A 27,586-nucleotide genomic window follows, 5' to 3' on the forward strand; every position below is an offset into this window, starting at 1 on the left:
CCGTGTTGTGCGGAACCGTGTTATAAAGACTAGATGCCAGTACAAAACGAAGAGTATTTTTTCTAAATTAAACATTTCAACTATGCATGTATGTATGTTTCTACCTTTACACAAAAAATAAGCAGAAAATTTTCAAGTATATATTGTGTGTTCAAAGGACATAATGTAATTTTCTGAGTAATTTTATTAAAAAAATCTCGTTATCGTGTTGTAGAAATACCGTGTTATAAGAGAGATTTTCTCTTTTCGTGTTAGAGTGGGACCGTGTTATAGCAGTGTTACCTGTATACTTGACTAGCGACCCGCCCTCGCTTCGCTTCGGAAACATTAAAACACACATGAAACCAAAAAAAAAAAAAAAAAGTAGCCTATGTTCATCAGGGACAATGTCGGCTTCTAATGGAAAAAGAATTTTTCAAATCGGTCCAGTAGTTTCGGAGCCTATTCGAAACAAACAAACAAACAAACAAATCTTTCCTCTTTATAATATTAGTATAGATTCATGTCAAAGATCATTCATGACGGATTTGCGATAGTGATAAAGTTGAATGAGGTTGCCATCTTCGCCGAATGCTGTCATTTGGGGAAGTAAATTTGTCGTCAGTAGGCTAATATGCCTTAGGCGAATTATGCCGCTCCTAGCGACCTCTACAATTCGTTGCCCTTATGCACAAAATCTTTGCTAGTATTGAAACATAGCACATGTTGAATTGGTTTTGTGAATATGTGTCATTAAAAAGACCATTCAGACTACGAAGTCGAAGTGGGTGATGGCGTTTCCATTGGACCCATGAGACCTGGGAACCATCTAACGTGCCGTAAAAAATAAGCTCTACAAAATATATTTTGGCAAGCATAGCTAATATTAACTGTTAAATAATTAAACGATTGAAAGTCTTTTGCAATGATAATATATTAAATAAGTATAATTATTAAAATTAATCATAATATCTATAGTTTACAACTAAAGTTCAAATACTGCTCAATTTTATATTAGTCTACATAGGTATTTTAGTCAACCAACAATGTGGTGCTAGAATTTTGTGACCATACTACCTAACTTTAATATTTCAAATATAAAATGTTTAAATTACTTTATAATTTATACACTAGGCAGGCATTTGTGGTGCTAAGCCTTTTTATAAAAATGTTATTCCAGGTATACTATTTTAGTGAATTTATACACGTTGTAAACAGTGGACATGTCAGTAAAAAAAAATAGATGTCCAATGCGTGTGGATCCTGGAACTCAAAGGGTTGATAAGCTTAGGGCATCGTTTGCGAACCCTCCTGCAATGAAGCGTTAATTTAAATTTAATCATAATAGAATGCTCATTATTTTTAATAATTTGTTCATTAGAATTATATTATTTCTTAGAACGTTTAGTTCGAAAATCAATTAACTAAGTTTTAGGTCTTATTACAGTAAGGAGTTGAGTTTCTTTTCTAGCCATACTGACGTAATATCCGCATGAGTCAAACATGTGACGAGTTAAAAACGATCTTTAAATACAAACGACCTCAGTAATAATTTGCAAACCCACCGTAATTGGCAAAGGAGAAATGTGTTTGATGATAAAAAATGGTAGGGCTCTTAAATAAATTCAAAGCATAATCTAGTGTATCTCTAGTCTCATAAGTACGTTCTTATTTCGTTCTCGTCTCGCTAATGTCACCTAGTCAGACATTTTGAAAATTTTTAAGTAGTTTAGACCAAAATGATATATGTTTTATTGCTAAGTTTGAAAACTGAAATATGGTTTAGGATCAACAATAATATTGTTAAAATGTAAGTGTATATTTTTCGATATGCAAAGTTAGTAAATTGATTAGTGGCTATTATCGAAAATTATCTATTGAAATATCCATAAAGACTCGAGTCTACTTTGACGTATTCTATCCAAAAATTATACCAATATTTTGACATAGTACTGATGAAATACAGGAGCTTCGAAGGCAGTTAGAAAAAATGTTATACTTCATAAATGATTTTTAAATATTTTATAAATTTTATTGAATAAACTTGGTCGATCATCTAAACATTTCGTTAGTGTTTTCACGTATTGTTTTTGCTATAAATAATAATGTAGTTTGTTATTATTATATTTAACTAAAAAGTTTTATTACATACGAAATTCGTCTATGTAGAATTGCAATATGTATAATGAATTTAACGCGTAGATCTCAATAACCGTTTTCTTCATTGTGAGTGGTTGAAATTAATAAATTGGATTTAAGTCTGTATGAAAATTGATGGAATACAAATTGATTTGCAAAGGCACCCGTTTAAAAATTCAATGTAAAATTATTTCCTAAATACCCCTTAAATGTGCACTTTTAATAGGCTGGTATCACCTACATAATAATAATCGATTTGCATTGCATACTCCACGAACGCTACACGTTATGAACATATCTGGATGTTTTAACTATTATTAAATCTGTAAAGTGGAAAATAAAGAGAAAACGAAATTATAATTATTAATTTTCTATACATATAATATTTTCTACACGGATTAGAATGTGGAATTCATATTTGTTAAAAAAAAAGTTGTTATGTAAAATAAACATTTTTAAAACATTGCTTTGTACTTGCGTGAAAAATGTGGAGGAATTTTCATCGGGGGGAAATGGAGTATAAAAAAATTTGAAATTTTTTAACATTACTTAATAATAGGCGCCTTCTGCAATGTTCTTTAGAGAATATTTTGTAAATAAGAATATAACACTTGATTTTAAATAGAATTATTGAAACTGGGTTAAGATCAATCAACATAATACTTTCGATGTAAAAATATTAATGCTTTCATACAAGACCAAGTATGCTTCACTAAATATTCGACTTAATTTAGATTTTAATTGTTATTTTTAAGAGATCATCACCAATGTTGTCTTTGAACAGTAAATAAATGTTGTATATTTTCCATTTATATATAATACATATATTGTTAGTAATATAAGTAATCAAACGTATGATGTATAAATATGACGAGATAGTACATATTTTATTAATATACATTATTACTTGTAAACATGTAATGTTGATGTTATTTCGTGTATAAGTGTACTCATTAAAATATAAATCATATTTTTATATACATTTTATTTTATTTTCCCCTCCACATAGCGTAATCAATATATAAATTTAATAAAAACTATAAATAGTAATAATATAAACGTTGTGTGGTACAGAACTAAGAGTGTGCTTAGTGTGAGTTTTTTAACGTTCTCGATAGCGTAAAAGTTAACTCAAATTTGTATGGAGTTCGAACGTTTTTTTTTTTTTTTTTATTGCCCTTGTAGGCAGACGAGCATACGGCCCACCTGATGGTGAGTGGTTACCGTCGCCCATGGACTTCAGCAATGCCAGGGGCAGAGCCAAGCCGCTGCCTACGTTTGCCGCTAGGGGCGCTGTTCCAACTGCATACAAATTTAAGTTAACTTTTACGCTATCGAGAACGTTAAAGAACTTGCGCTGAGCACACAGGTATAGGTTAAAGTCGTAATTAGTTCACAATGTTTTTTTTTCTATGAAAATTACCGTAATTTTGCCGAAGAGCTTTCGATTCACCGCACAATGTAACCATGCAACGCTCTAGTGCAACATTTTCGCCGACAATTTTCTCTATAGATTTCGAAGCCATTTGGAATTTTTCTTATACGTAAAATTATTAAGATAATTAGCTTCACCAAATGGATTCAATACAATTAATTTTCGCAATTGAAGGCAACGCACTACATATTTCGTTTTCATCATCGCGTATGGTCGTCTCGTGGTGAATATACTACTCTGTCAAGAAAGTACCAGCAAAAGATTAATACACAAAATGTTAATTATTCATTCAAATTTAGTTTACTATCGTTAAAAACGACACAGCTAATCTAATGCAATTCAGTTTATGGAGAAAATTCAGGTCTCAACCTGAGACAAATTGCTTACACCAACCCTAGCAAGACCATCGCTTCGCAGAATCTTTTTTTTTTATTGCCCTTGTAGGCAGACGAGGATACGACCCACCTGATGGTGAGTGGTTACCGTCGCTCATGGACTTCAGCAATGCCAGGGGCAGAGCCAAGCCGCTGCCTGCCGCTTAATACTCTCCACAAGCCTCGTTTGAAGAAGGACATGTTATAGCACTCGGGAAACACCGTGGAGGGGAGCTCATTCCATAGCCGGATAGTACGTGGCAAAAAAGTCCTCTGGAAACGCACTGTGGATGACCGCAGTGGCTCCAGGTAGTATGGATGAAAAATGGTAGGTAGTATGATGAATCTACCACAGGATCGAAAACGGGTCCCGCTGAGAAGATCCGCCAAAGAAACTCGGTGGGTTGTGTCTATGGGTTATTTTTTTTTATGGGTAAGTTCGCTCGTCGACGAGGACGATGACCGGTGCTTGAAGAGCCTAAAAGCACCGAGAGTATATCCCGGGAATTGGATAAAACCATGTTTCGGGCGACGGTAGCTTTGCGTTGTTCCATCGCCTCTGTCGTATGTATAATTAGCAGCGGCCCCTGACCAATCTGAATTGGATGACCTTGAAGAGTTGCCGTGTGAGTAAACACTACACTTGATACCACCGCCCTGACTATTTCTGCCGTGAAGCAGTAATGCGTTTCGGTTTGAAGGGTGCGGCAGCCGTTCTACTGTAAAACTGTGACTTAGAACTCATGTCTCAAGATGAGAGACGCCATTTACCTTGATATCTATTGGCTCCAGTACCACTTAAAACCGTAACTTCACTAACATCTGTCGATCCGTTCAATAAGACCACTTCGATAAAGCGGCACGACACGAGAACCCTCTCATCGTGGCCGCCGGTAACTACATTCCCGATCCTGCAGACAGAATGGAAAGCAGTCGACGTCGCCCCAAACACGTCATTTCGGATCCTTCCGATCCACTAACGGTGCTTTTAAGTACCTCAAGCACCGGTCATCGTTCTCGTCGAACCCGTCGCTTGCGACGAAGGGCTCGACGAGTAAATTAACCCTCAGACACAGCCCACTGAGTTTCTCGCCGGATCTTCTCAGTGGGTCGCGTTTCCGATCCGGTAGTAGATTCTTCGAAGCACTGCTCTTGCAAGGTTTCGTGTTAGCAACGTCGTCAGGTTTGAGCCCCGTGAGCTCACCTACTAGTTAAGGTTCCGATGTTATAGCCTGAAAAAAATCAATAAGAAAGTCGCACAATTACAAATAAAAATCAATCAAAGTCTGTACTGATTTATTACATTTCTTATAATAAACATTATTATAAGTTACAAATACATAAAACAGGTAGTAAATATAGGTAACAAAACACGTGACTAGCGTTAACGGATACAATATATAACACGGAACGTTCTAGAACATTTCAGATTTCCATCAGAGCATAATAATTATAATAGTTTTTTTTTTTCTGTAGACAAAACTTTACAAAATTTTCCAATAAATCGAGGCACTTGTCAAGACATAAAGCATTTCTTTTCGACTGGAAAAGGTGGAAACGTCTACCACCAGGAACGCCATTGACGAAATGAGCATAATAATAATATATTATTAGATTCAGTTCAGAGTACTGGCGACTTAAGAATCTTAACCTCGGTGTTAGCTGGTTCAAACGAATTGCGAACTCACATTTCTCGAACAGAGTAAACCTTTGGCTGTACTACAATGACCCTGAAGAGATTCAGTGTGCTTAGTGCGAGTGAGTTAACGTTCTCGATAGCGTAAACGTTAACTCAAATTTGTATGGAGTTGGAACGTTTGCCGCGATTAGAATGTGATTTGAGATTTAAAAGGTATAACTCTATAACAACTTCCATTGATTTGTACGAATGGAATCCGGTTTAATTAGTGCGAGTTTCTTAACGCTCTCGATAGCGTAAAAGTTAACTGTAATTTGTATGCAATTGGAACAGCGCCCCTAGCGGCAAACCAAGGCAAACGTTCCAACTGCATACAAATTTGAGTTAACGTTTACGCTATCGAGAACGTTAACTCGCACTAAGCATACAGTTGAAACTGCATAAGCGCAAGGCGACAGTGAGTAGGGTACAGCAAATAGACTCCACAGGATACAAAACTACTACAACTAGATTATCGTCGGTTATACGAAAACAGTTTAATTAAAACATAAAAACCGATTAATTAAACGTAAAGTTCAAAGTAATCTTATTAATTATATGAGCGGGTCGCGAAAACCGAAGAAAATTGTTTTAATGGACTTTTTTGGTTTATTTTAAAATTAAGTTGTTCCCATTTCAGTAATCTGTAAAATAAAAAAAAATTGCAAATTTTACATCAAAATATTAAAACCTTATCAAAGGAGACAGTAAAAAAAACGTACTTAAAGGACAATGCCCAAAAGTGGGCCAACTTTATGTCTAACCTATTTGTACTTGAAAAACTATGCCTTATTTTTTTACGTTGTTTAGTTTATGTATCAACATTTCTTTCGCCCAGGTATTGTTTTACAAAAAAATAAATTACTTATTTGATAACATCCCAAAACTTAGTGCCACAGTTTTTAAATTCGTCAATAGGCAAAGGGCTTGTTAGTCCATACAGCCTTATAGTAAACCTATATGCTGCCAAACGAAAGAGTTGTCTGTGACTTGAACAACAAATAAAAAGCTAATGGTTATAATTCACAGACTTTTTAGTTTATTTTTGTTCAATTCAATATTTATATATTGTAATGATAATTATTACTTAAAACCATGAGTTATTTTATTTAATATTTTTAGATATTAATGATTCCATTAGTAAAAATCTCAATGGCCTACCATTACTCCATTCTTATTATATATAATATGATCAGAGAGTTTTGGCAGCAACCCGAGTGAAGCGTCACTTGAAGTTTTATTTTAATGTTTTTTTAATAATTTATTGTGTAATTTGTATTATTTGTATTTGTAATATTGTGTATAAAAGGTCTGCGTAAACTCATGCTCAGTCAATGTGGTATTCGTCGAGTTGACGTCAAAACTCCCAAAAAGCAATAAAAATAGATACACCGGCTTTTTATTGACATAAAAAATATATAACTTCGACAGACTAGGCTGTATAGGCTACGCTCTTTGCCTGCTTATTGGTGAATTTAAAAACAACAACAACAATATCGTTGCCGGCTTCCGGATTTTCATTTCATTTTATTATTAATATGAGGATATAATAATAATAATAAAATGTACGTAAGGGCTTATTTCTAGCAACATTAACCACAATTCACTTATTTAATACTGTAAATAAATATGAGAGCGATTATTGATTTCGAAGAAAACAATTAACAACTTAATTTTAGCTGCAGAAAAAAACAGATTTCTCTTAAACCTGGGTGAGAATATAAAAATCGTTTTCTGAATATGAAACGATATTTCTTTGTCTATCAAATTAAGTTAAAACCATCATGACAGGACAACTTTTTTTAGGGGCCCAAACGCCCATACAAAATGGGCATTGTCCTTTGAATTACTTAGGTAATTTTACGATTTGAAAATATTGAATTTGGATTATAGTTTCAATTCAATAATCATTTGTTTTACAACAATCATTGATCTAAATATTACAGTAGAGGTCAAGGCACCCCAAGCGAAACGCAACCCAACTACACGGTACAATAAAATTGATTTTTGAAACAACAAAAAAATTGAGCACTTTCACATTACCTTACACATACAAAATGTACGTACGTAAATCTAAGCAATAAAAAATAAAAAAACCAATACCTACAGGTAATTTCTTTTTTTTATTGCCCTTGTATGCAGACGAGCATACGGCCCATTTGATGCTGATTGGTTACCGTCGCCCATGGACTTCAGCAATGCCAGATGCAGAGCGAAGCCGCTGCCTACCGCTTAATAATCTACACTTTGTCAGCGCAGGCAAATGCCAACACAGATTCTTGTTCAATTGGAAGATTCGCTTCCCAATGTCGAAGTTAAAACAAAATCTCACCGAAATCATTCCGTTATCGCGCCTTACTGGGGTAGGTACAATGAGACGATAACGACCCGCCATTCGTATTTTACAAAAAACTAATCTTTACTGTATCTTTTATAACCTTTTATAACCGTACAACAATTAAAGAAAACAATTGTTCTAGAATCTTGAAATAGTGATGGCATATTTTTTCTTTTTATTGCTTAAATGGGTGGACGAGCTCACGGCGCAAGCGATGTTAAGTGGTTGCCGGAGCCCATGGTCATCACTGTGTGAATACCGCCGCTCAGCTTAGAACGTCAGGTCGAGGTCTAGTTTGTATGGTATAAGAGCTGCCCTACTCTTCATCTCGGAAGAAGACTCCCACCCGCGCTAGCAGCACCCGATCACCACTAAATCAGTAAATAGATGGAAAAAAAAATTAAGATACTTTTGGACATTTGAGCTCATTTGGTTCGCTACCTTCAAAAATCAAAAGAAAAAGTACATTTTCTGAAATAAATTTTAACCGAAGCATTCAATGTACTCTGATTGTTTTTTTTTTAATGAATAAAAACAGTCCTTATTCACTTTAAACATACGCAGTTTATCAGTACGCATTCGAGTTCAGTTGTGTGTAATCATTATTTATATAAACATATACATAATTATATATAAATATCGTGATGTGAAAAAATATATGTATGTGTGTAGAATTTTTTTAGTATCATTGGTCATTTACATTCGCTGGTCGTTTTAATAAAACCCGCGTTTCAATCAATGCATACAACACGTCCACGGAACCAGCCTGACGAAATTCAAAATTCGAATTGTCCGAGATTCGAAATTTAAAAAAAGAACGTTTGCACTACAAAAATAGAATGTATTTAATTATTATTATTTTTTGTATATTCCTTTTCTTTCCGGCTCTGACTTCCGAACCGACCGAGCTCGACCCTCGACTGTAGCGAACACTTCAACACACAGGGTTTTATTAAAACGACTTTAATAATATTATAGTCTATTGATACGCGTTCTACAAGACCGTTTACTATTTTGGCACTGTACAGTTTTGTTTGTAAAAAAAAAAGTAATATATACTTATATATACTATATATTTTTCGACACTTTTATCTGTACACATAACACTTATTACGAGTTTTTTAAATTGATACAAAAAAAGGGACAATCAAAACTTGAAGCTTTGAAGTAAAGAACATTTGTTTGGTGAGCTTTTCGAAGACATATTTAAAAGGACAAAGAATTTTCGCAAATTTTATCTGAAGACAAAACAGAAAAACAATATGTATGTGGAAAAGTTTTCTTAAAAACACATTAACATTTTATATTACTTTTCTTTATATTTATCTTAAAGTTATATTTCCAATTCCGATGTCTATAAACGTTCTTCACAATTCCGTCTCGCTCTCACTTGGTGCATATAAAGGATCACATGAGCGAGACAAGTGATCGATTCAGATTATTAAATTTAATTTTACTTAACACAGAGTCCATTATTATAATAGTACAACCATATTTTATTTTTAGGAACAAACAAATATCTATTTTCCTTTGATTTTATATGCGAATCTATACTATTGTTATATCTAAATACTAATATATTATAGAAGTCACGCGTTTGTGATGCAAATTAAATCAAATAATACTATTTTTATAAGGTTGCCAAAGTACTAAAATCAATTTATTTAGTATAATATATAATTTCTACTAAACAAATTATAATTCTACCAACGTCCGTTGGCTTCGTGTCGACGTCACATCCGTTAGCGTCATTAGAATACAATTATTATGCGATACAAAAATAAATAATAGTAATAAATACTGAGGAAAAAACCAATCAGACTAATTTTATGACACATCTCACTTAAATATAGGACGATCTTAACACAATTGATTATATAATATTTAGGCGTTTATTTCTTTCTTTTTAAACTGAAAGACACTCGCTTAAAGAGACCGAACTTGAATACAATAACTTTTTGTTAACTTTTATAATATTTTAGAATGGTCACACCGGTGGGTGAATGTTGAGTTTTTTTCAGATTTTTTATTTTATTTTATGGCCTGTTCCATTTATCAAGCTAGACCTTTAGGCCATTTCACAGAAGGTTAAGCCCTACAGTGTGGCCAAGTTAACGACTCAACTCAATATTATCGTAGTGATAAAAATTCTTTAAAAATCAACCTTAACGTAGGCGACCTAAAGTCGAACAGTCTTCGCTAGTTAGAGCTCTCCGCGGCTCGAGTTTGACATTTACATGTTTCAAAGCGGAAAAAAACATGGAAATTGATAAAGTGTTTACTTCGCAAATCCAATATAAAATAATAATAAAAATTCCTGAGTACTTCTCGTTATTTAGGACAGATCACAAAAGTAAAATTATCTTTGAAATCAACAATTTTATCTAATAACAGTTAAGTGTGCCAACGTGAGATAGACATGAATGTCTCAGACCAAACTCTGAATAAAACTTTTGTATTTTTTGGAATAAGGATAGCCTCGCGACCTCACTGTGATTGCCCATTTTGAGGTCAGAATCTCTATAACATCGAGGGATGAAAGGCTATTATGGTTTTATGGTTTAAGCGACATTTTTACAACTTTACAGGAGAGCAATTTAAAGTTAGCAAATTAGAAAAAACTAGCGACCCGCCCTCGCTTCGCTTCGGAAACATTAAAACACACATGAAACCAAAAAAAAAATTAAAAAATAAATAAAAAAAGTAGCCTATGTTCATCAGGGACAATGTCGGCTTCTAATGGAAAAATAATTTTTCAAATCGGTCCAGTAGTTTCCGAGCCTATTCGAAACAAACAAACAAACAAATCTTTCCTCTTTATAATATTAGTATAGATAACATACTAAAAAACCTTCTTCAGCTTATTGAATGGAGTAAACTTAATTAAAGTTCAATTTAAAACATCGAATTGTTGATGCTAATCTATACGCCGCAGGGCGAAGCTAGTCTAAATAAAGTTAAGCCTAAGTTACTCCTTATATCATCAGCTACCTATCAGTGAAAGTCTCGTCAAAATCGGTCCAGCCGTTCCAGAGATTAGCCGGAATAAACAAACAGACAGACAAAAATGGTAAAAAATGTTATTTTGGTGTATGTACCATATGCATGTAGTAAAGAGCGGTTATTTCAATATTAGAAACAGACACTCCAATTTTATTTATATGTAAAGATTAAGCGTAACGTGTGAAGAGGTACATTCTAAGAAGTGTCAAAGGGGACTTCGTAATTGGAAGAGTATCTGGTCCTCGGACCAAAAGACTTCAGATGGTAACTACTAAAGTATCAAGATCATCGGCGCTCTATAAAGCGAGTGTCTCCAGCGGGAAATATCTCACATTTCAAAACATTACACATTAACATTCGTCGTGAGGTAATTTTTTTTAAAAGTTTTCTAAATTTCACAAGCGCTGATAAGACCTATAGAGATTCACTTACGATTACGACATAATTTATATTATTTATAAGGCAATTAACGACACTACATATCATATAGTATTATTACAATTACTTTGAGACGAAACATTTGCACGGAAAAAGTACTTGTATTAAAAGAAAAAAAAATCATATTGTAACTTTGATAGTTTTGTATATTTTATTCGGTATGCACGTTGTCCGGCGGCCGATAAGTGAAACGTCTGCATCCAGAGTCGGATTTATTTAAATCAAAACTACCCATCAGACAATAGACGCGCGCTTATTACTTTCATTCTATCACTTATATCCATTGGTTTACAAATGTAGTGTTACATGCAGGAAGTTTATATATAGATTATATATTGTTACGCCGGTAAGAGCAACGCCATCTGTCGTGGAATGACGGAAGCGAATATCAAAGGAACTAGTAAACTCGAGAACGCTCGAGAAGTACAACGCCATCTATTGTCAGATAGCGGAAGCGCATGTCCTCGACCCGTCAAGGATGTTCTCGATAATTGTTGAGATGTCCTATAGACTATAAAACCGTTGCAGAGATACTCGAAGCGAAACAGCGAACGGATCGCCTGAAGCGAAGCGGAAGAAGCGAATTACGAATTGTAAAGTGCTCTGTAAGTGTTAAATAGAGTTCTAATTTGTACTTCGGTAGAAGTTTTATTTATCCCGAACCCCAGCGCGTAACAATATATAGACCTAACAGTCAACACTACAACAGTCGTTGGTCGGTGAGTCACTGAGGGGTTGCCAGAGAACATGAGTGCATTACTACAATCTCATCAGAAGTCAACTTGTGTTGCCAGCCTCGTTTTCGAATGTAACCCCGCCGCTCTCATATCGTGTATTTTTTATTTCTCTATCTCTACTCCTTCCTGCAGCGAAGCATTCCCGCGTCCTAGTTTCTGGGGAGGGGCTGTCGTGCTATAAACATAGCAACGTCAATATCGCCCTCTTAAGACATGAGGTCAAAGCTTAAGTATTCGTTTAATGAGCCAGGACCGCATGATTACTTAGCTGTAGAATAGGCAAGTTGGTGATACCTGCCGCACCGCTAGCAAGTATATAACCTAGTATTGCCTCGAACGATATTTCAGAGCATCAATCGCATTGGTAACGTAACACATACCTATATATAAATATAGATTTATTCATACCAAACATCTTCAGTCGACGGTACAATCACAGACACAAATGCGATGCAGCACATACCGAATAAAATTACATACAAAAGTTTTTTTTTTGTCACAACAACTTTGCTTACATAAATAAAACTGGTTTCATACTTAGCACGCTAACATTTAACACTTCGATTACGAATAAAAGCACTTTCTCCGTACAAATCACAGTGTTGCCATGAGCACGCGCGGCGACGTCCGCTGTCGATGAGGCCAGGGACGCATCTCCGCAGAAAGGAAGTCCGTACGTCGCAGCCAATCATTTTCATATCGACTATTCTTTGATAATAACATGCTTCTATTGTTTTACTTCACGATGGACGTCACTATCGATTGATTATAGTGAGGGAAAACACTACTATGTTTAGTCGATAAAAATCGACAGGTGCCCGCTCTTTACTATCGACTATACGATGTTATTTGCAAGCGCGCGACCTGGACGTTTCCCTTCTGCCACGCCACGCCCGCACAGTGTTGAATGTCATCTTTTGACGAAGACCTTCAGTTTCAGGGCGGGGTACGATGCGGCCAACATTAGCTCGGTGTCGGCGCGCGGCGTGAGCCTGTGAGCGCTCACACACAACACAATCGCATCCTATCCGGAACACATTTCTGAGTGATCATCCCAAGCTGCAACCTGAAATTATAAAGTGGCAATAAATTTCTGGTCGACATTTGTTTTTTCTTTATTGCTTAGATAGGTGAACGATCTCACAGCCCACCTTGAGATACGAGTTCTAAGGTCTCAGTATAGTTACAACGGCTGTCCCACCCTTCAAACTGAAACGCATTACTGCTTCACGGCAGAAATAGGCAGGGTGGTGGTACCTACTCGTGCGGATTCACAAGAGGTCCTACCACCAGTTTGTCATAAGAGCATTATGCCATCTCTTCCCGCGTCTCGTATAGCGACTAAGGGGTTCAACAGACAGCATAACAATAAAATCATTTTTTCTTACACTATTTTAAATTCAAATTTATTAAAATTTATTTTCTATTTTTTAATTGGATTTTCTATAAAAGCGTCTTATTTTAGTTTTTTTAAACTATTATTTATTTTACTCTGTTACTCTTTCGTTGAGTGAACGAGTGAGTGAGCGAGTGTGTGAGTGAGTGAATGAGTGGTTACCTGGCAGTCCCTGCTGCAGTACCACTGGTTGGCGCAGCCGGCGCACACGAACTGCGCGTCCCGGCGCCGGCAGCCCTGGCACAGCGGCGCGTCCTCCGCCCCCGCGCCACCCCCCGCACCGCCGCCCCCCTCGTCGATCACGAGCCGCCCGGACCCGCCCGGCGACCCGCACGGCTCGCCCTCCGATGCTGGGCTCTCTTCATCGTCCTTATCGAAATTAATATTCATATATTTACATGTCGGAGACGGTCATTGGTTTAGTAGCTAAACGAAACGCAGCACGATTCCCGAGAGATGGCAGCACGATTGCGGTATCGTCGGAACTTGGCTAACTTCGTGCTACGACTGAGCCTAGCCGATGGAGTCGCGTAGACGCCATCACACTTACAAACCAGCGCTGGATAACCTCTCAAGGCTATTTTAACTTCACCCTAATGTATAGGTGAGCTCACGGTGCAAACCGGCAAACCGGGGGTGTGGCTAACACTGGCCCTAGCAAGCGCTGTGCTTCGCAGAATCTACCACCGGATCGGAAACGCGACCCACTGAGAAGATCCGGCGAGAAACTCAGTGGGCTGTGTCTATGGGTTAATTTACTCGTCGAGCCCTTCGTCCCAAGCGACGAACTCGGCGAGAACGGTGACCGGTGCTTGTGGTATCTAAAACCGTCAATGGATCGGGAGGATCTGTAATGACATGTTACGGCGACGTCGACTGTTTACCATTCGGTCCACAGGATCGGGTATGTAATTTCAACATCAATGTTACCATTACATTACAGCGATGTTTCTAACGTCCTTTCTGACAGTATAGCTCGGATTAATTCAGTCACCACTCTACTGTCACGTGATTGCCCTCCTCGTTGGTCGAGTGGTGAGTGCTGCTAATATTGAAGTAGACTCTCACCAGCTGTACAACTTCTTCAGTCTTGACAAGCGGAGCCTCGGTGGGCGGCGGCGTCGGTTGTACAGGCGTTATCGTTATTTCCCCGCAATTCTATAAATCCATTCCGTTATAAGATAAAAATCGATTGATTAATAGATTAAAACATTTCGTATTCGATACTGCGTTCACGATGTTCTGGTAATTTTCAAGATTAAAATATGAGACGGACTTCAAAATGATATGAAATGTAAGTATGTACAGTACCAGGCAATAAATATTGCACATCGATATTTTGGAAAGAAACAGTCTTCTAATTTTTTTTTTGTTGTAGGGCGTTACCTGTGTGCGACCAAACACTAACGATCCGGTATCTGTGGAGACTAAACGCCAATTAAGTAATATGCGACAGATATAACGCTCTACGAAGCAAAAATTAACAGTCTCTTTCTCATGGTCGATGTGCAATATTTATCGCCGGGTACTGTACTACTTTTATCATTGTATTTATTTAAACATGTATCATTTTGAGGTCCGTTTTGGATATAACCGGTCAAGTCACAAAAACTTGGCAACATTAACGCGTAGTGTTGCCACAGTTACAAAATGTACCATCTACATTTAGCTATTGCAATTGGATGTACAATGCATTATGTAGTGATTATATTTGCGAATAATAAATTAAGGATTTTACACACACGTGTATAAACGAAATATGTGCTTAAGTGCAAATTGTTGTATTTTTGTGTCATGAACGGTCAAATGGATGGATTGGCATATAATTAAAATGAGTATTGCCATTTTTTAAATAGTAATTTTTTAGTACATTTCCCGAAAATGAATTTCTCCGACACAGTTGAAGAATGTAATCTAGTGGATTGTTTTATCGTTCTCGGAAAAAATATTCGACATAAGTGTTGTTTTTTTTTAATAGATTTTAGCTTATATACAGGGTGTATTAGAACGTCTCACGAATCGAAGGAAGATAGAAAAAGTAGTGGCCATTTCCAAATGGGCAACACAAAAAATCCCATTATAAAATTATTATATTTACGGTTTCAAGGGAACACTTACGTTAAGCTACATTCAGGGGCCACAAAATACGAAGTAAACAAAACGTATACAAGTATATATTATTATGTAGATTAGTATAAGAAAAATCCTTTTTGCCCTTCCTTCTTCACGAACGGTCTCATTACTACCTGTATAGTTTCAGTTCTGTATATGAATACACACACATGAGGCAACACATTTTTTATACATCTTCAACTGTCTGGAAGTTAGCTTAAAAAACTAAAATTTTGAATATATTTTTTTTTTTTGAGATCAAGGCCAATCAGCACACCAATAAATAATATGATAGACTTATGTAACTCCAGATACAATTATAAAATTATAGCAAATTACTGCCTTTTAAAAGTTTATTTTTCATTGTACCGCCGGATTCGTAATATAAAAAAACATTGGACAGTTGCAAATAAATTTTCCAATGAAAGTACCAAAGCTATAAGCCTAAGCGCTTAAAGTACTCACGCCTCTAAAACTCAATACGCAAATTGTTCAGAACTTTGGAATACTGTTAAATCAGTATCTGAAATTATTTCATTCTCGCTAAGCTTATCTTTCTGAGCTTTTATATCATTATGTACTTATCGTAATAATGCAACTTAGTTTCTCGATCAACCGTTAGAGGCGCTGTAGTCGCCACGAAGCGTATCAAAATGGCGGTAATAACAAATTTAGAAAACAAGTCGGAGTTACAAAGCCTAAATAGTGTGACGCAGAGGTTGTACCTTGGCCTGACCGAATGTGGGTAACGTTGACGCCTGTTTCCTTTCCGGCGATGTGAGCAGTTTAGCCAACGTCGGCGAGTAACACTGAGACGCGGGTGCCGACTGCTGTAACGTTGGCAACACTCATTCAAGCGTCATTATGCATCAAGCGTAAACAGGCAGGCGAGGTTCATGTTAAACTGCGGAATTGATTTACGATATTTTCGTTCCGATTTCTCTAAAACACAGCTTTTCCTGCTACACTTTTTTTTTATTAGTCCTTTTGTAGATGAAGTAGTTTAAATACTTTTGAATAAAAACTTTTCGTATTGCCTAACCGACATGTTCAGTGTGTATGCAAATTGCAAATGATGTAAATTTTGAATTAATTTTTTTTTTTTCAATATAAACTCTATCATATTTATACTTAGGACATAATTAACAATAAAATTAAGAAATGCTACTGAGAATTTTGTTTCAAACTCAATTGTTTTTAGTTTAGAAAAAGACTTAAAGATATGAGAAATCGTGATCGTTACTACGTAAAAATTAATAAAATACAAAAAAAAATGTAGCGAAAATAAATTTAAAAAGTTTAGAACAAAAGTATCGAAACCACATCCCTGTGATGTTTAAATATGAATTAAAAACATGAAAATACGTGATTTTTTTAAAATAAATAAATATTAAATTGAAAACCGTAAAAACCAGTAAACAACATAATAATAATAGGTATTAGACATATTTATAACAGGGTAGTTGTAAAATAACGTGTGCTAATGCACCCAAGTCATCCCTTTCGAACAATAATTATGTGAAAGTACTTTTAATTTACTTTAATTGTCGCAATTGCAATAATTTATAATACTATTATTAAATCAAGTTTAATAATTATTATTATAATTTTACAAATTTAAATCAATATTTTTCTATTTAATTTTCTCTCTTTTTTCTATTCTATCTCTATATTTAACATTATATAAACACATAATATAAAATTTAAAATAAAAACGTATAAAATCATGAATGAGTAAAATTTCCTAATTTAATAATATTATAAAAATATTTTTGACGTCGAAAAAGTGCGGTCCGCGATTTTTTTTACCTATTCCACTATTCATTCAAATATTACTTTATATGTTGCTTTGTGTTTAATGCTCTTTTACGTAAGATTTTTTTTCTCCCTTTTTTATATAAGCTTATCATTAATACGCAAAATGTATCAAAGAAACGTCCTCCTCACTGGAGCTAAATCAAAATTAATATTTAAATTGATTCGCTAAGTACACAACGTACTTTATCGCTATAAGAATAAGAATAATATCGCTTTAATAATTACTTTTTTTTCTATGATCTTTAAGTCTGAGTAAGTATTGGAGGGCAAAGATTTAAGAAACGCGAAATAGAGATATTTATTTCATTCTCTTAAATGACAGTTCGTTTACATAGATATGACAGCATTAGTGAATTTGAAATTTTCATTTCTAAAAAAATATAATTATTACAATTAGTAAAGTAATTGTGTTGTAATCAAATATTAATTTCCGAAAATTTCGTTACAAATTTAAGAATCAACTTTCTTAATTCACATTAACATTAGGGATGAACTTTTTTTATTAATTAATTCCAACATTTGTCGGGTTTGTTTCCAGATTTTCATTTAATCAAATTACTTATTAGAATAATAAGATGAGTATGTTTACAACTACCCCATTCGTTCGTAGCAAAGACACATTTGGTGGGTCGGTTGGATAAAATTTTTCAAATATTTAAAACATAAAAAAAGTTTGTCGAAACTTGTATACCAAAATTATATTACACTAAGTATATTTACACTAAGTATAAGTATATTTACACTAAGTTTTATCAATTTATCTTAAAGTGACCTTCTATTAAAGTGTGTATATTTACATTACGTACATAATATAAAGTTTATTTTTTATGTCTAAGTTATCTAACAAAGAAATAAGTAAAAATGGTTAACAAAAAAAAAATTGTTTAGCGATTACATAAAATAGTTATAATATTCAAACTTTGCTCTTTCCTATTAGTTTATTAGCGAGCAATAAATCCTTATTTTGATTTAAAAATGAAGGATATAATGTGGTGTCAAATAAAACCAACCAAACCAAATGTCTCGAATGAAACAAATTAATAAATTATGAAAAAAAAAAAAACTTGAAAAGTTACCTTAGTCAAGATCCCGTGGAGAAGTGAATTCTGCTGGGACGAGGTGTCCTGTGCCGTAGTGACGGGCAGCAGGGAGATCTCAGGGTAGGGCGGAGGCGGCGGCAGTCTCGGACTGGAGGCGGCCATCCTCTCCGCTTGCTTCATGTGTTCCTCGTGCCTCTCCTGTCTCCTTCTCATGTCGGGTCTGATGTGCTCCGGCCTCGTCATGGTCTCCGCCGGTCTGGTCGGCAGGATGTTGGGGTTCTGCTGCATGTTCGCGAATTGCACGAGCACGTCCTTGAAGGAGAGACCGTTTGGAATGCCGCCCGCTTGCATCTGCTGGAGACGCTCTAACATCGCTTTTTGGTTCTGTAAAAATTAAAGTAAAACTATATTATTATTATTTTTTTATTACTTTGATGGGAGGACGAGCTCACAGCCCACATGGTGTTAAGTGGTCACTGGAGCCCATAGACATCTACAACGTAAATGCGCCACCCACCTTGAGACATAAGTTCTAAGGTCTCAAGTATAGTTACAACGGCTAACCCACCCTTCAAACCGAAACGCACTACTGCTTCACGGCAAAAATAAGCAGGGCGGTGGTACCTACCCGTGCGGCCTCACAAGAGGTCCTACCACCAGTAAATGAGATGCATGTGTTAATAGGTCGCCAAATTGTGTTACGTTCAGGCACAAGGATATTACCAATAAGTATTTATGTTAAGCATTTTTTTTAACTTGATTACAAATATAATGAAGCTATTTCATGTATACATTATCACAATCAGCCTGTGCTTGTCGCTTCTGGATACAGGTAACCGTCAACTTACACCACTAAGCTACTGTTTATTATTGTTTTACTTAATCTAAATATACTAAAAAAAAAATTCATTGAGATTCGATTTTTTTATAGCAAGTAGGGTATTATATAAAGTAAGAGTTAACTTTAGAACCATTGTACATTTCAGTGTTTTATTTTCATAGTTCACTTTTCATATTATAATTTGTTTTGAGTTTTATGTTATTGCAAAAGTTTTTTTTTTTTAAATGGGAACAACCGAAAACACATACAAACAAACAAACGAAATATTTCAGGTAATTTCCATCGAAATAATGATTTCATTATACGAACATTAAATCCCAACGGAAAAAACATATAATTAAACTAGCTGTTCCCGTCTGCTACGATGAGCATTTAAAATTAACATTATTATTTCTCACCCCCCACAAAGATTCTCATCATTAACGCCCCCGCAACTGGTGTAGGGAGTCCAACACTTATATATATATATATTAGCCTATCCATTAAGTACATGTATTTTCTACATGGATACCAAGTTTCAAGTCAATCGGATGCATGGTTCAGTTGTTTTAACGGAACATCCGTAAAAACTATTGTTGATTTATATATTAGTATAGATATAGATAAGGCTTTTAAATAACAAGCTAAACGGTCATTCTCTAGAACATTCTGTTGTTCTAGAAGAATTTTTCAAAATCTTCTTCGATAGCTAGAAGTAGTTCGCGGCAGGAATTGGGAGTCGGCGCTCGGCGACCGGCGCGGAACGAGGTCAAGGATCGCAATTATAAATTAGATTATTGAGTGGCTCCAACTAACATCTCGCATGCGGTGCAACGGGACATTACGTTCGCGGACGTGCACTTGATTTTAGACCTTATGGACTACACGTTTTTCACTAGCCGGAATTGAAGTGTTTTCGTTTATATTATATTGAATTTTTTATTTATCAATATCCACATTAGATGTATGATGTAAATTTGAATTTCGAATGTTTGATGAATGATTTTATATCGTATTCAATATCGCCATTTATAAAAAAAAAAAAATACAATTATTGGGCACTAAATCGTTAAAACTGTCTTAGTTATACAAATAATTATCGTATATAACTATTGAATTGAAGATTGTTAAACATGTTAGTGACATGACGCGAACATTTCCTAGGACTTTTGAACGAGTGCAACGAGACATCTTGCAGTTTTATTCCATTGTCACACACTTCCTCGAATACAAAACATCTAATAGTAATTCGCTATAATAACGCGTCGCATTCCCCTAAATTCCTATTAAAATTTATTTTTATTAAGTTGTCTCTAATGAACAACTTATTACGAATTAAAAAAGACACTGTAACAATGTGAATTCGACAATGCAACAATATAATTTATATTATTTTACTTTTAATATAGATAACAATTTGCAATAATGTTGAATGTTGAATGCAACTCACCATATCCAAGTTGTTAAACAGCATATTGAGGTTGTTCAAGTTGCTCATGTTGTCGATCTTCGGCGCGATGGGTCTCGGCGCGTTCATCATGTTGGGGTTCAGGATGGACTTCATCCGGCGTCCTCTCCGCGGCGTGATCTCCGGGTTCCGCTGCCGGTAGTCCGCGATTATCGACTTCACATCCTTGGTGGGACCCTGGCGGCCCATGGGCAGCCCGAAGCCGGGCAGTTGTCCGTTCATGTCCCTCGGGAAGCCCGGTAACGGCCCGGGCATCATCATCTGCGGGAATACTGGCTTCGGCATCGATTGCAGGTGGGCCTTGTCGTACGGCGGGGGCAGGCCGGTGAGGGGGTTGAAGTGTGACGTCACCGGCATCACGGGGCCCTGCATCATAGGATTAACTCCTCCGGGCGGTTTTATGGCTAGGCCGGATATTTCGTCGCTTTTGTCGATCGCCAAGTTCTTGGGATGGTTCAGGTAGTCGAAGGGGTCCGGCCTGTCTGAGCCGTTCACCTCGGGCGCTTTCTCGAAGGACAACACCTGTTTTCGCCTCAGCAGCCTCAGGAGGATCTCTTCCTTGACCTTCTTCAGGTGTAAGATGTTATTCCACTCGTGTTCCTTCTTCTGTGCTAGTTCTCGTAGCGTCTGTATCTCCGAGAGAAGTTGCTCCGTGTGCCTCTGTATTTCGTCGACGCTGTTCTTTGTCGCAGTCTGTATGTAGTCGTTAATCATAGTGTCATGTTGCGGGAAGGTCTTCTCTACTTCTTGACAGAGCTTCTTAAGGGGGGACTCGCTTTCGGCTTCTTCGCTTGAACGACGTTTAACGCCTTGCTCTTCCTGTAACAATGGATTAGTTATTATAGTTTTAATTCATATTCCATTACTTTATTGCGTATATTGCTTTATTGCGAAGCAAATTCTTCATATTTTGATTATTAAGATATTGAAATAAAATCCATTTCATAAATAAAGTTTGGAAACAATAATAGAACGGTACATCTTGTTTTTGATGAAAAAAAGCAATTTTTATAATTTTAATTAATTCCCATTATGTAGTACGCCTTTACCAGACACTTGTTGAATCATTGGAAAATAACGCTAGGTTAATTTTTTAAATATACAACGCTTGTATCTATTCCACGGTTTATGATAAATATAAAATGTCTTTTTCGGGGTTATGGATGTATATTAAATATATGTATGAATATTATAATCATTTTACATTTATTTCCGTTATCTGGTACCTGTAACACAAGTTCTTTACGAACTTACCACGGGACTAGTTAAGGTGGCGTGATGGTTTTAAAAAAAAAAAAAAATTGGCTGAGGGCGCAGGTATCATCTTGATTCGAGCAGCGCAAATGGTAAACCTTCAGCAGTGCGGGTCTACGTCCCACATTGAAAGTGCGATATATTTGACTGGCGATACGCGAGGAAGAACTAGACCAAAATGAACTTAGGGCTCGAGCTTCCGACTGTTCAGTCGCGATGAAACAAACAAACAGACATATAGACAAAATAGATAACATTCTTTATAAAAAAAAATATATTTTATTTTAATACAGATTTTACTTGAATAGACTATTTGAGGCTGGCGCAGGTCCAGGAGGCAGTAAAAACGCAGTGAAGATTATCGACGGAAAGAAGATTGAGTGTTGCTTTTTTTTATGATTGAAAGATTACTGGTGGCCCGAAGGCCTTTCCAGTTTCACCAGGACAGGTGGGCGAGCAAATGCTCAGCCAGGAGGGGTGGGATTTGCTAACAACTGCCCGAGCACCTCCGAAGGAGACCTAACAACTCAAGAGCAATTGCTTCGCGAATGAATCTACTACCGGATCGGCATCACGACCCGCTAAGATCCGGCGAGAAACTCAGCGGGCTGATGAATGGGTTAGGTTGCACGTCGACCTCTTTGTCGAGTTCGATGAGTACGGTTACCGGAGTCCCTAAGCCTGCTCCTAGTGTTAGAGCTGAAAAAGTCTTATGCAAAGATTATTGGAGCTGATGGATCCGTAAGGACGTGTCTAGGGCGTCGACGGTGACTGGCTCCTGCATGATCAGGATTAGGGGAGTAGTCAGCGGCGGCAACGATAAGGCGATTATCATGACGCAATTGAGTGTTGCTGTTTTAAGTTAGCTTTTATGGGCTTATGTACAACCGCCCGCAAAAAGTTGAAGTGGGTTCAAGTTCATGTTAACCCACCAGTATACTCGATGTTGTTTTGAAAGTTACCGTCTTAACTATCTCTGTTATACAACCAGAGGTAGGAAACGTGAAAACAATTTTGAAACTGAATGTGGATATTTGTTTTGAATGAATGAATGATTTATTTTATTTCTGACAACAATAAGTCCACATGTGTACATAGTATCATTGAAACATACTTAAAATTAACAAAAGCAATCAAATTTTGTTTTGTTATATTTGTATGTGTTTTGTTGCTATAATATTTTGTTTTGTAATATAGTCATACGTAACTAATTTAGTCAACAAAACATGTTTTTAAAGATATCATCAAAACTACATATAAATTGGGTTAAATACAAAGATCAGCATTTTTTTTTAAAGATTTTTTTTCCAAATTAAATTTAGTATATGACTTTTTTCTGTTTGGGTTAAGTTACAAGAACATTCTTCCTGTTACAAATTTCAAGATTATACCTCACATCTAGTTTCTTACCTTAATATCACCGTTGAGGGGTTGAATTTTTGGCTTGTAATCAAATTTGTGTTCAGTTTTCTCCTCTATCGGTGCAGTCTCTGTCATATCTACATCAGGCTCCGGTTCTTGAGACTTCGGCTCCTCTATAATCGGTTCCTCTTTTATTTCAACCGGAACCTATTTGAAGAAATGTTACTGGCTTTAAAATTACTATTGGAGTGGGTAATGCAAATGAGAAAGGTAACCGACCATCATTGTGGATGGACCAAATTGACCTACCTTGTTTCTGATGAACTTACATGGAAAGTTGACCATGGAATAGAGATTACAATCTAATGTATGCAAGTGGCTTACTGGTGGTAGGACCTCTAGTGAGGCCGCACGAGTAGGTTCTACCGTGAAGCGTTTCGGTTTGAAGGGTGGGGCAGCTGTTGTAACTATACTTGAGACCTTAGAACTTATATCTCAAGGTGGGTGGCGCATTTACGTTGTAGGTGTCTATGGGCTCCAGTAACCACTTAACACCAGGTGGGCTGCGAGTATGTCCACCCAAGTAAGCAATAAAAAAAAAAGGTGGCTCATTCACCTGATACCTGTGGACTCCAGTAATCACATAATCTCGGGTGGGTCTTGAACTCCTATGTTATATATCTACAGTAATTTTTATTCATAGATACATACATCATCAGCCTATAGCAGCCCACTGCTGGACATAGGCGTCTCCAATTGCTCGCCATTGAGCACGATCCTCGACTTCTCTCATCCAACTCCTGCCAGTCACCAGGAATGATGATCTGTGCAGGGTGGCTGGCAGGAGCTTAATTTATATTCGAAAGTTCGCAACTTTAAAGATGCATACATTGGTTAACTGTCTGTTAGTTTGTGCATGGAATCAATCCTAGTTTGAAGAAAAATATATTTGCTGTATGTACTAATTGGCTTTGATGTCTAAGGTATTACAGTTAAATGCTTAACATTTCTGAGTTCATTGACCCACGTAAAAGTAAGCATTTCATGTATTTACTTGTTCATAATCTATGCATTCACAAATGGTTTTTTTTCGTTTGACTTGAAACTTGGTATAGTAATTTTTGTTATTTCAAGAAAGGTATTTGTCATGGCACTGTACAAGAGGTAGTATAGTAGGACTTTCAATGAATATGTGAATTTCATACATTTCGCAATAATCACAACGAGATAGGAAGCAATAGTCTATACCAGTGGTTCCTAAACATATTTTGTCTACTGCCCACTTTGAGAATATTATTTTTTAGCGCCCCCATTTTTTCACCTACTTAAAAACCACTATAGCGAGAGCTCAGTCGCTGTCTAAGAGTCCTAGATGAAATTACAAATCGCCTCCCAAGCCTCTACACAACGCCCCCATTTTTTTCTGGGTCTCTTACCGCCCCCCATTGGGCCTGCAGCGCCCACAAGGGGGCGTTATCGCCCACCTTAGGAAAGGGTGGCCTATATGGACAAGTTTCACTACAATTTCACCGTTTCAATTTACATTAGATCTACTTGTGCTGCAGGCAGATGAAGAGAGTAGACACAAGCTATATAGTATTTGCAATGAAAACACTATTACACAACAATTTTTAATTTATAATTAAAATTTTCACTGTGTGAAATTCCGGTTGTATCATAAGGACTCACAGTAACAGTAGGAGCTACAGGCTCTGGTTCAACGACAACAGGTTTCTCTTGCTCTTCAGTCACTGCAGGCTTGACTGTAGAAACATCCTCAGCTATTGGCTCAGGGTTTTTTGTTGTAGTCTCTACAGGATCTTCTACTGGTAAAGATGACAGGCTTGTTTCTTCGTTTATTTGTTCTGTTAAATTATGATAATATTCATCATTACAAGTTCACTGTATTTTTATTTACATTTACTGAACTCTTGTCTCAGTGTTATGGGGTTACAGAAGCCCAGATAGAATACCATCTGGGTTTTTTTAAAAACCATAACCAGTATGGCCAGCCTTAAAAAAACGGAACTTGAGTCCAGAATTTTATAACTAGTAGTCACATCACTTGATATGAATCAACCAGGCCTGTTCTATCAAAACATCTTAAAAATTTTAATCTCAATTCTGCACTATTTTTCATAACATTTTTTTTATTGCAAACTCAGCTTAATAAATTACGTCATATAACAAAGTTTACAGATATAATTTAGATTTATATAAATTATATAGAATTTAGTTTACAGATATAAACTACTACTCTTTCTGTAAGCTTGTGTCGTCAGAATGTTTTTTTTTTTTTTTTAAATAAAGTCAACTTTAATAATGTTTTTTTTTCAACAGTAGGTAACTCTTCTTTTTATTTCAATATGGCAAATGGCTTATTCAATCCCATTATTCCCAGTGTTGAGCTCAGTTTTTACAGCTGTACTTAGATCTCTAGAAAGTGACTAGGACATAGTTACTAAGTACCACAATTACACAGAGGAATTACAAGAATTAATTAAATTTTATATAAATTTTGACAAAATGATTAAAGTAAATAAGATATCTATAACCTAATACGATGTAATATGATGTAACAAATAATAAGATGTATGGTTTGTTATTACAAGAGAGAACATTACAAAGATCACAAGGAAAAGGAGCCTTTAATGTAGTAAGAAAATACAATGGAGAAGAATCAAACACAAGACAACCAAAAAGGATATGGTCTATGTCACCAATATGTGCACCTTAACATGTAACCCCATAATCACTGAATAAACAACTTTCTTGTTTTCCATCAAAGCTCAAGCAACAATTTTTAATGCTAAATTTTTTATACTATACTTGGCTATTTAAGATTAGGTTACCATTAGAAATCACTATCTGAATGAGGAAAAAATATAATCTTGGGAGTCAAATATTAATGTTTTTAATAATATACATTCCGAAAATGTTATCACTTCATTAAATTACATCTTTCTAACTTTATTTTCCAAAAAACTAACCTAACTTCCGATAGCCTTTTGTAGTTGACTTTCGAGACATGCTTTAAATTTGCAAAACTATTCTGAAGACATTTTTCTAACCATTTCTTTTACCAAAAATAAATAAATATGAACGCCAAAGCCTGTTCTTTTTATAGATTTCCGAGATGTTGTAGTTAATTTATTAAATAATAGAACAAACCATCAGGTTCCTCATTCTGCAATACAACTGCTTTATCACACTCTTCAATCTCCAATGGGTTTACAATCTTTTCTTTGGCATTTTCATCACAGATTCCCGCCTTTTCTTCAGAATGAGGCGCTTCGACTCCTTCCTGTTCTTTCAATGATTCTGTATTCGTCAAAACTTCGTTAATTACTAAGGGATCCACATCGTTTTCTCCGCTGGTCACAGTTGGCGGCGTTTCCACGACACCGGCTTGATCCTTCGGAGGTACTGTTTTCAAACTTATATCGTTCATGTTTATTTACATATTTCCGAATCACTACTCACAGCACAGTCACCACGCCACCCGCAGGTTCAATGACTAAATTTACCATGGTGAAAAAAAACATTTACTTTCAACGATCTACACTGTGAACGAGTCCGTAAGTTTTAATTAAATATCTAACGTTCTAATCTACGACAATGTTTTTAATTTGTTTCCCATATTGGGCAGTATCACGATGCGCTCGTAATTGCAGCCGTGAACTCAAGGGTCATTGTGACTCTTTCGACCAAAAAACCGACATCGCATTAACTTAACACAACAACACGACACTGTTCATTATGTTGTTTTTATTTTATTTTGAAATTATTAAAGTAAATTGTTCATTTTTCATTTACACCAATATATCAAAATAACGCCAATGCGCTGGAAAAGAATGCAAATCGCACGCGAACATTTTTTGGAAGGGCTGCCATGTTTAAATTTAAAAATTCTACGTTTTGGGGGGCCATTGGCGTTTAGTTTGCATTATGTGGTATAATTTCTACTACTAGCTTTCTACTTTCGTTTTAATATCTAACTGTTTTACCCAATTTGCTAAATAAAAATATTTTTAATTTAGTTAATCACAGTTTTAACTTTATGTTTATTTAACACAAAGGATTATGATTGCTTTTACCATTCTATTCCAGAATTTCCAAATCTGCTGCCAAATAGTTTAAACAACTACCTACCTATCTATCAAACTTCTAAACCTCTCCCAAAAACATATGTTTA

The 27,586-nt window shown here is 35.8% G+C and overlaps 2 protein-coding genes across 4 annotated transcripts in view; one reads left to right on the forward strand and one right to left on the reverse strand.

The window, feature by feature from the left end:
- LOC114247288 (GATOR complex protein NPRL2) overlaps positions 1–13,119 on the forward strand; it is a 75,923-nt gene extending 62,804 nt beyond the window's left edge. The window contains exon 8 of the mRNA XM_089729267.1: positions 13,056–13,119. Within this exon, the coding sequence (XP_089585393.1) occupies positions 13,056–13,119 (64 nt within the window). The remainder of the gene's footprint in view (positions 1–13,055) is intronic.
- LOC114247287 (uncharacterized) lies at positions 9,571–27,295 on the reverse strand. 3 transcript variants are annotated; one of them, XM_089729265.1, is made up of 9 exons: positions 26,563–27,295; positions 25,081–25,256; positions 23,440–23,598; positions 20,758–21,594; positions 18,524–18,871; positions 16,355–16,456; positions 14,586–14,675; positions 13,680–13,886; positions 9,571–13,187 (listed from the first exon to the last, which is right to left on the reverse strand). In XM_089729265.1, the coding sequence occupies exons 1-9, from the start codon at positions 26,840–26,842 to the stop codon at positions 13,146–13,148; spliced, it is 2,241 nt and encodes a 746-aa protein (XP_089585391.1). In that variant the 5' UTR covers positions 26,843–27,295; the 3' UTR covers positions 9,571–13,145. The 3 variants fall into 3 exon arrangements, with proteins under 3 accessions (XP_089585391.1, XP_089585390.1, XP_089585392.1); XM_089729264.1 differs by having other exon boundaries at positions 16,355–16,459; XM_089729266.1 differs by lacking the exon at positions 16,355–16,456.
- Between the last annotated feature and the right edge of the window lie 291 nt (positions 27,296–27,586).

The sequence above is a fragment of the Bombyx mandarina genome, chromosome 08 (genome assembly GCF_030267445.1).
Source record: "Bombyx mandarina strain Sakado chromosome 08, ASM3026744v2".
Classification (NCBI taxonomy): Eukaryota; Metazoa; Arthropoda; class Insecta; order Lepidoptera; family Bombycidae; genus Bombyx; species Bombyx mandarina.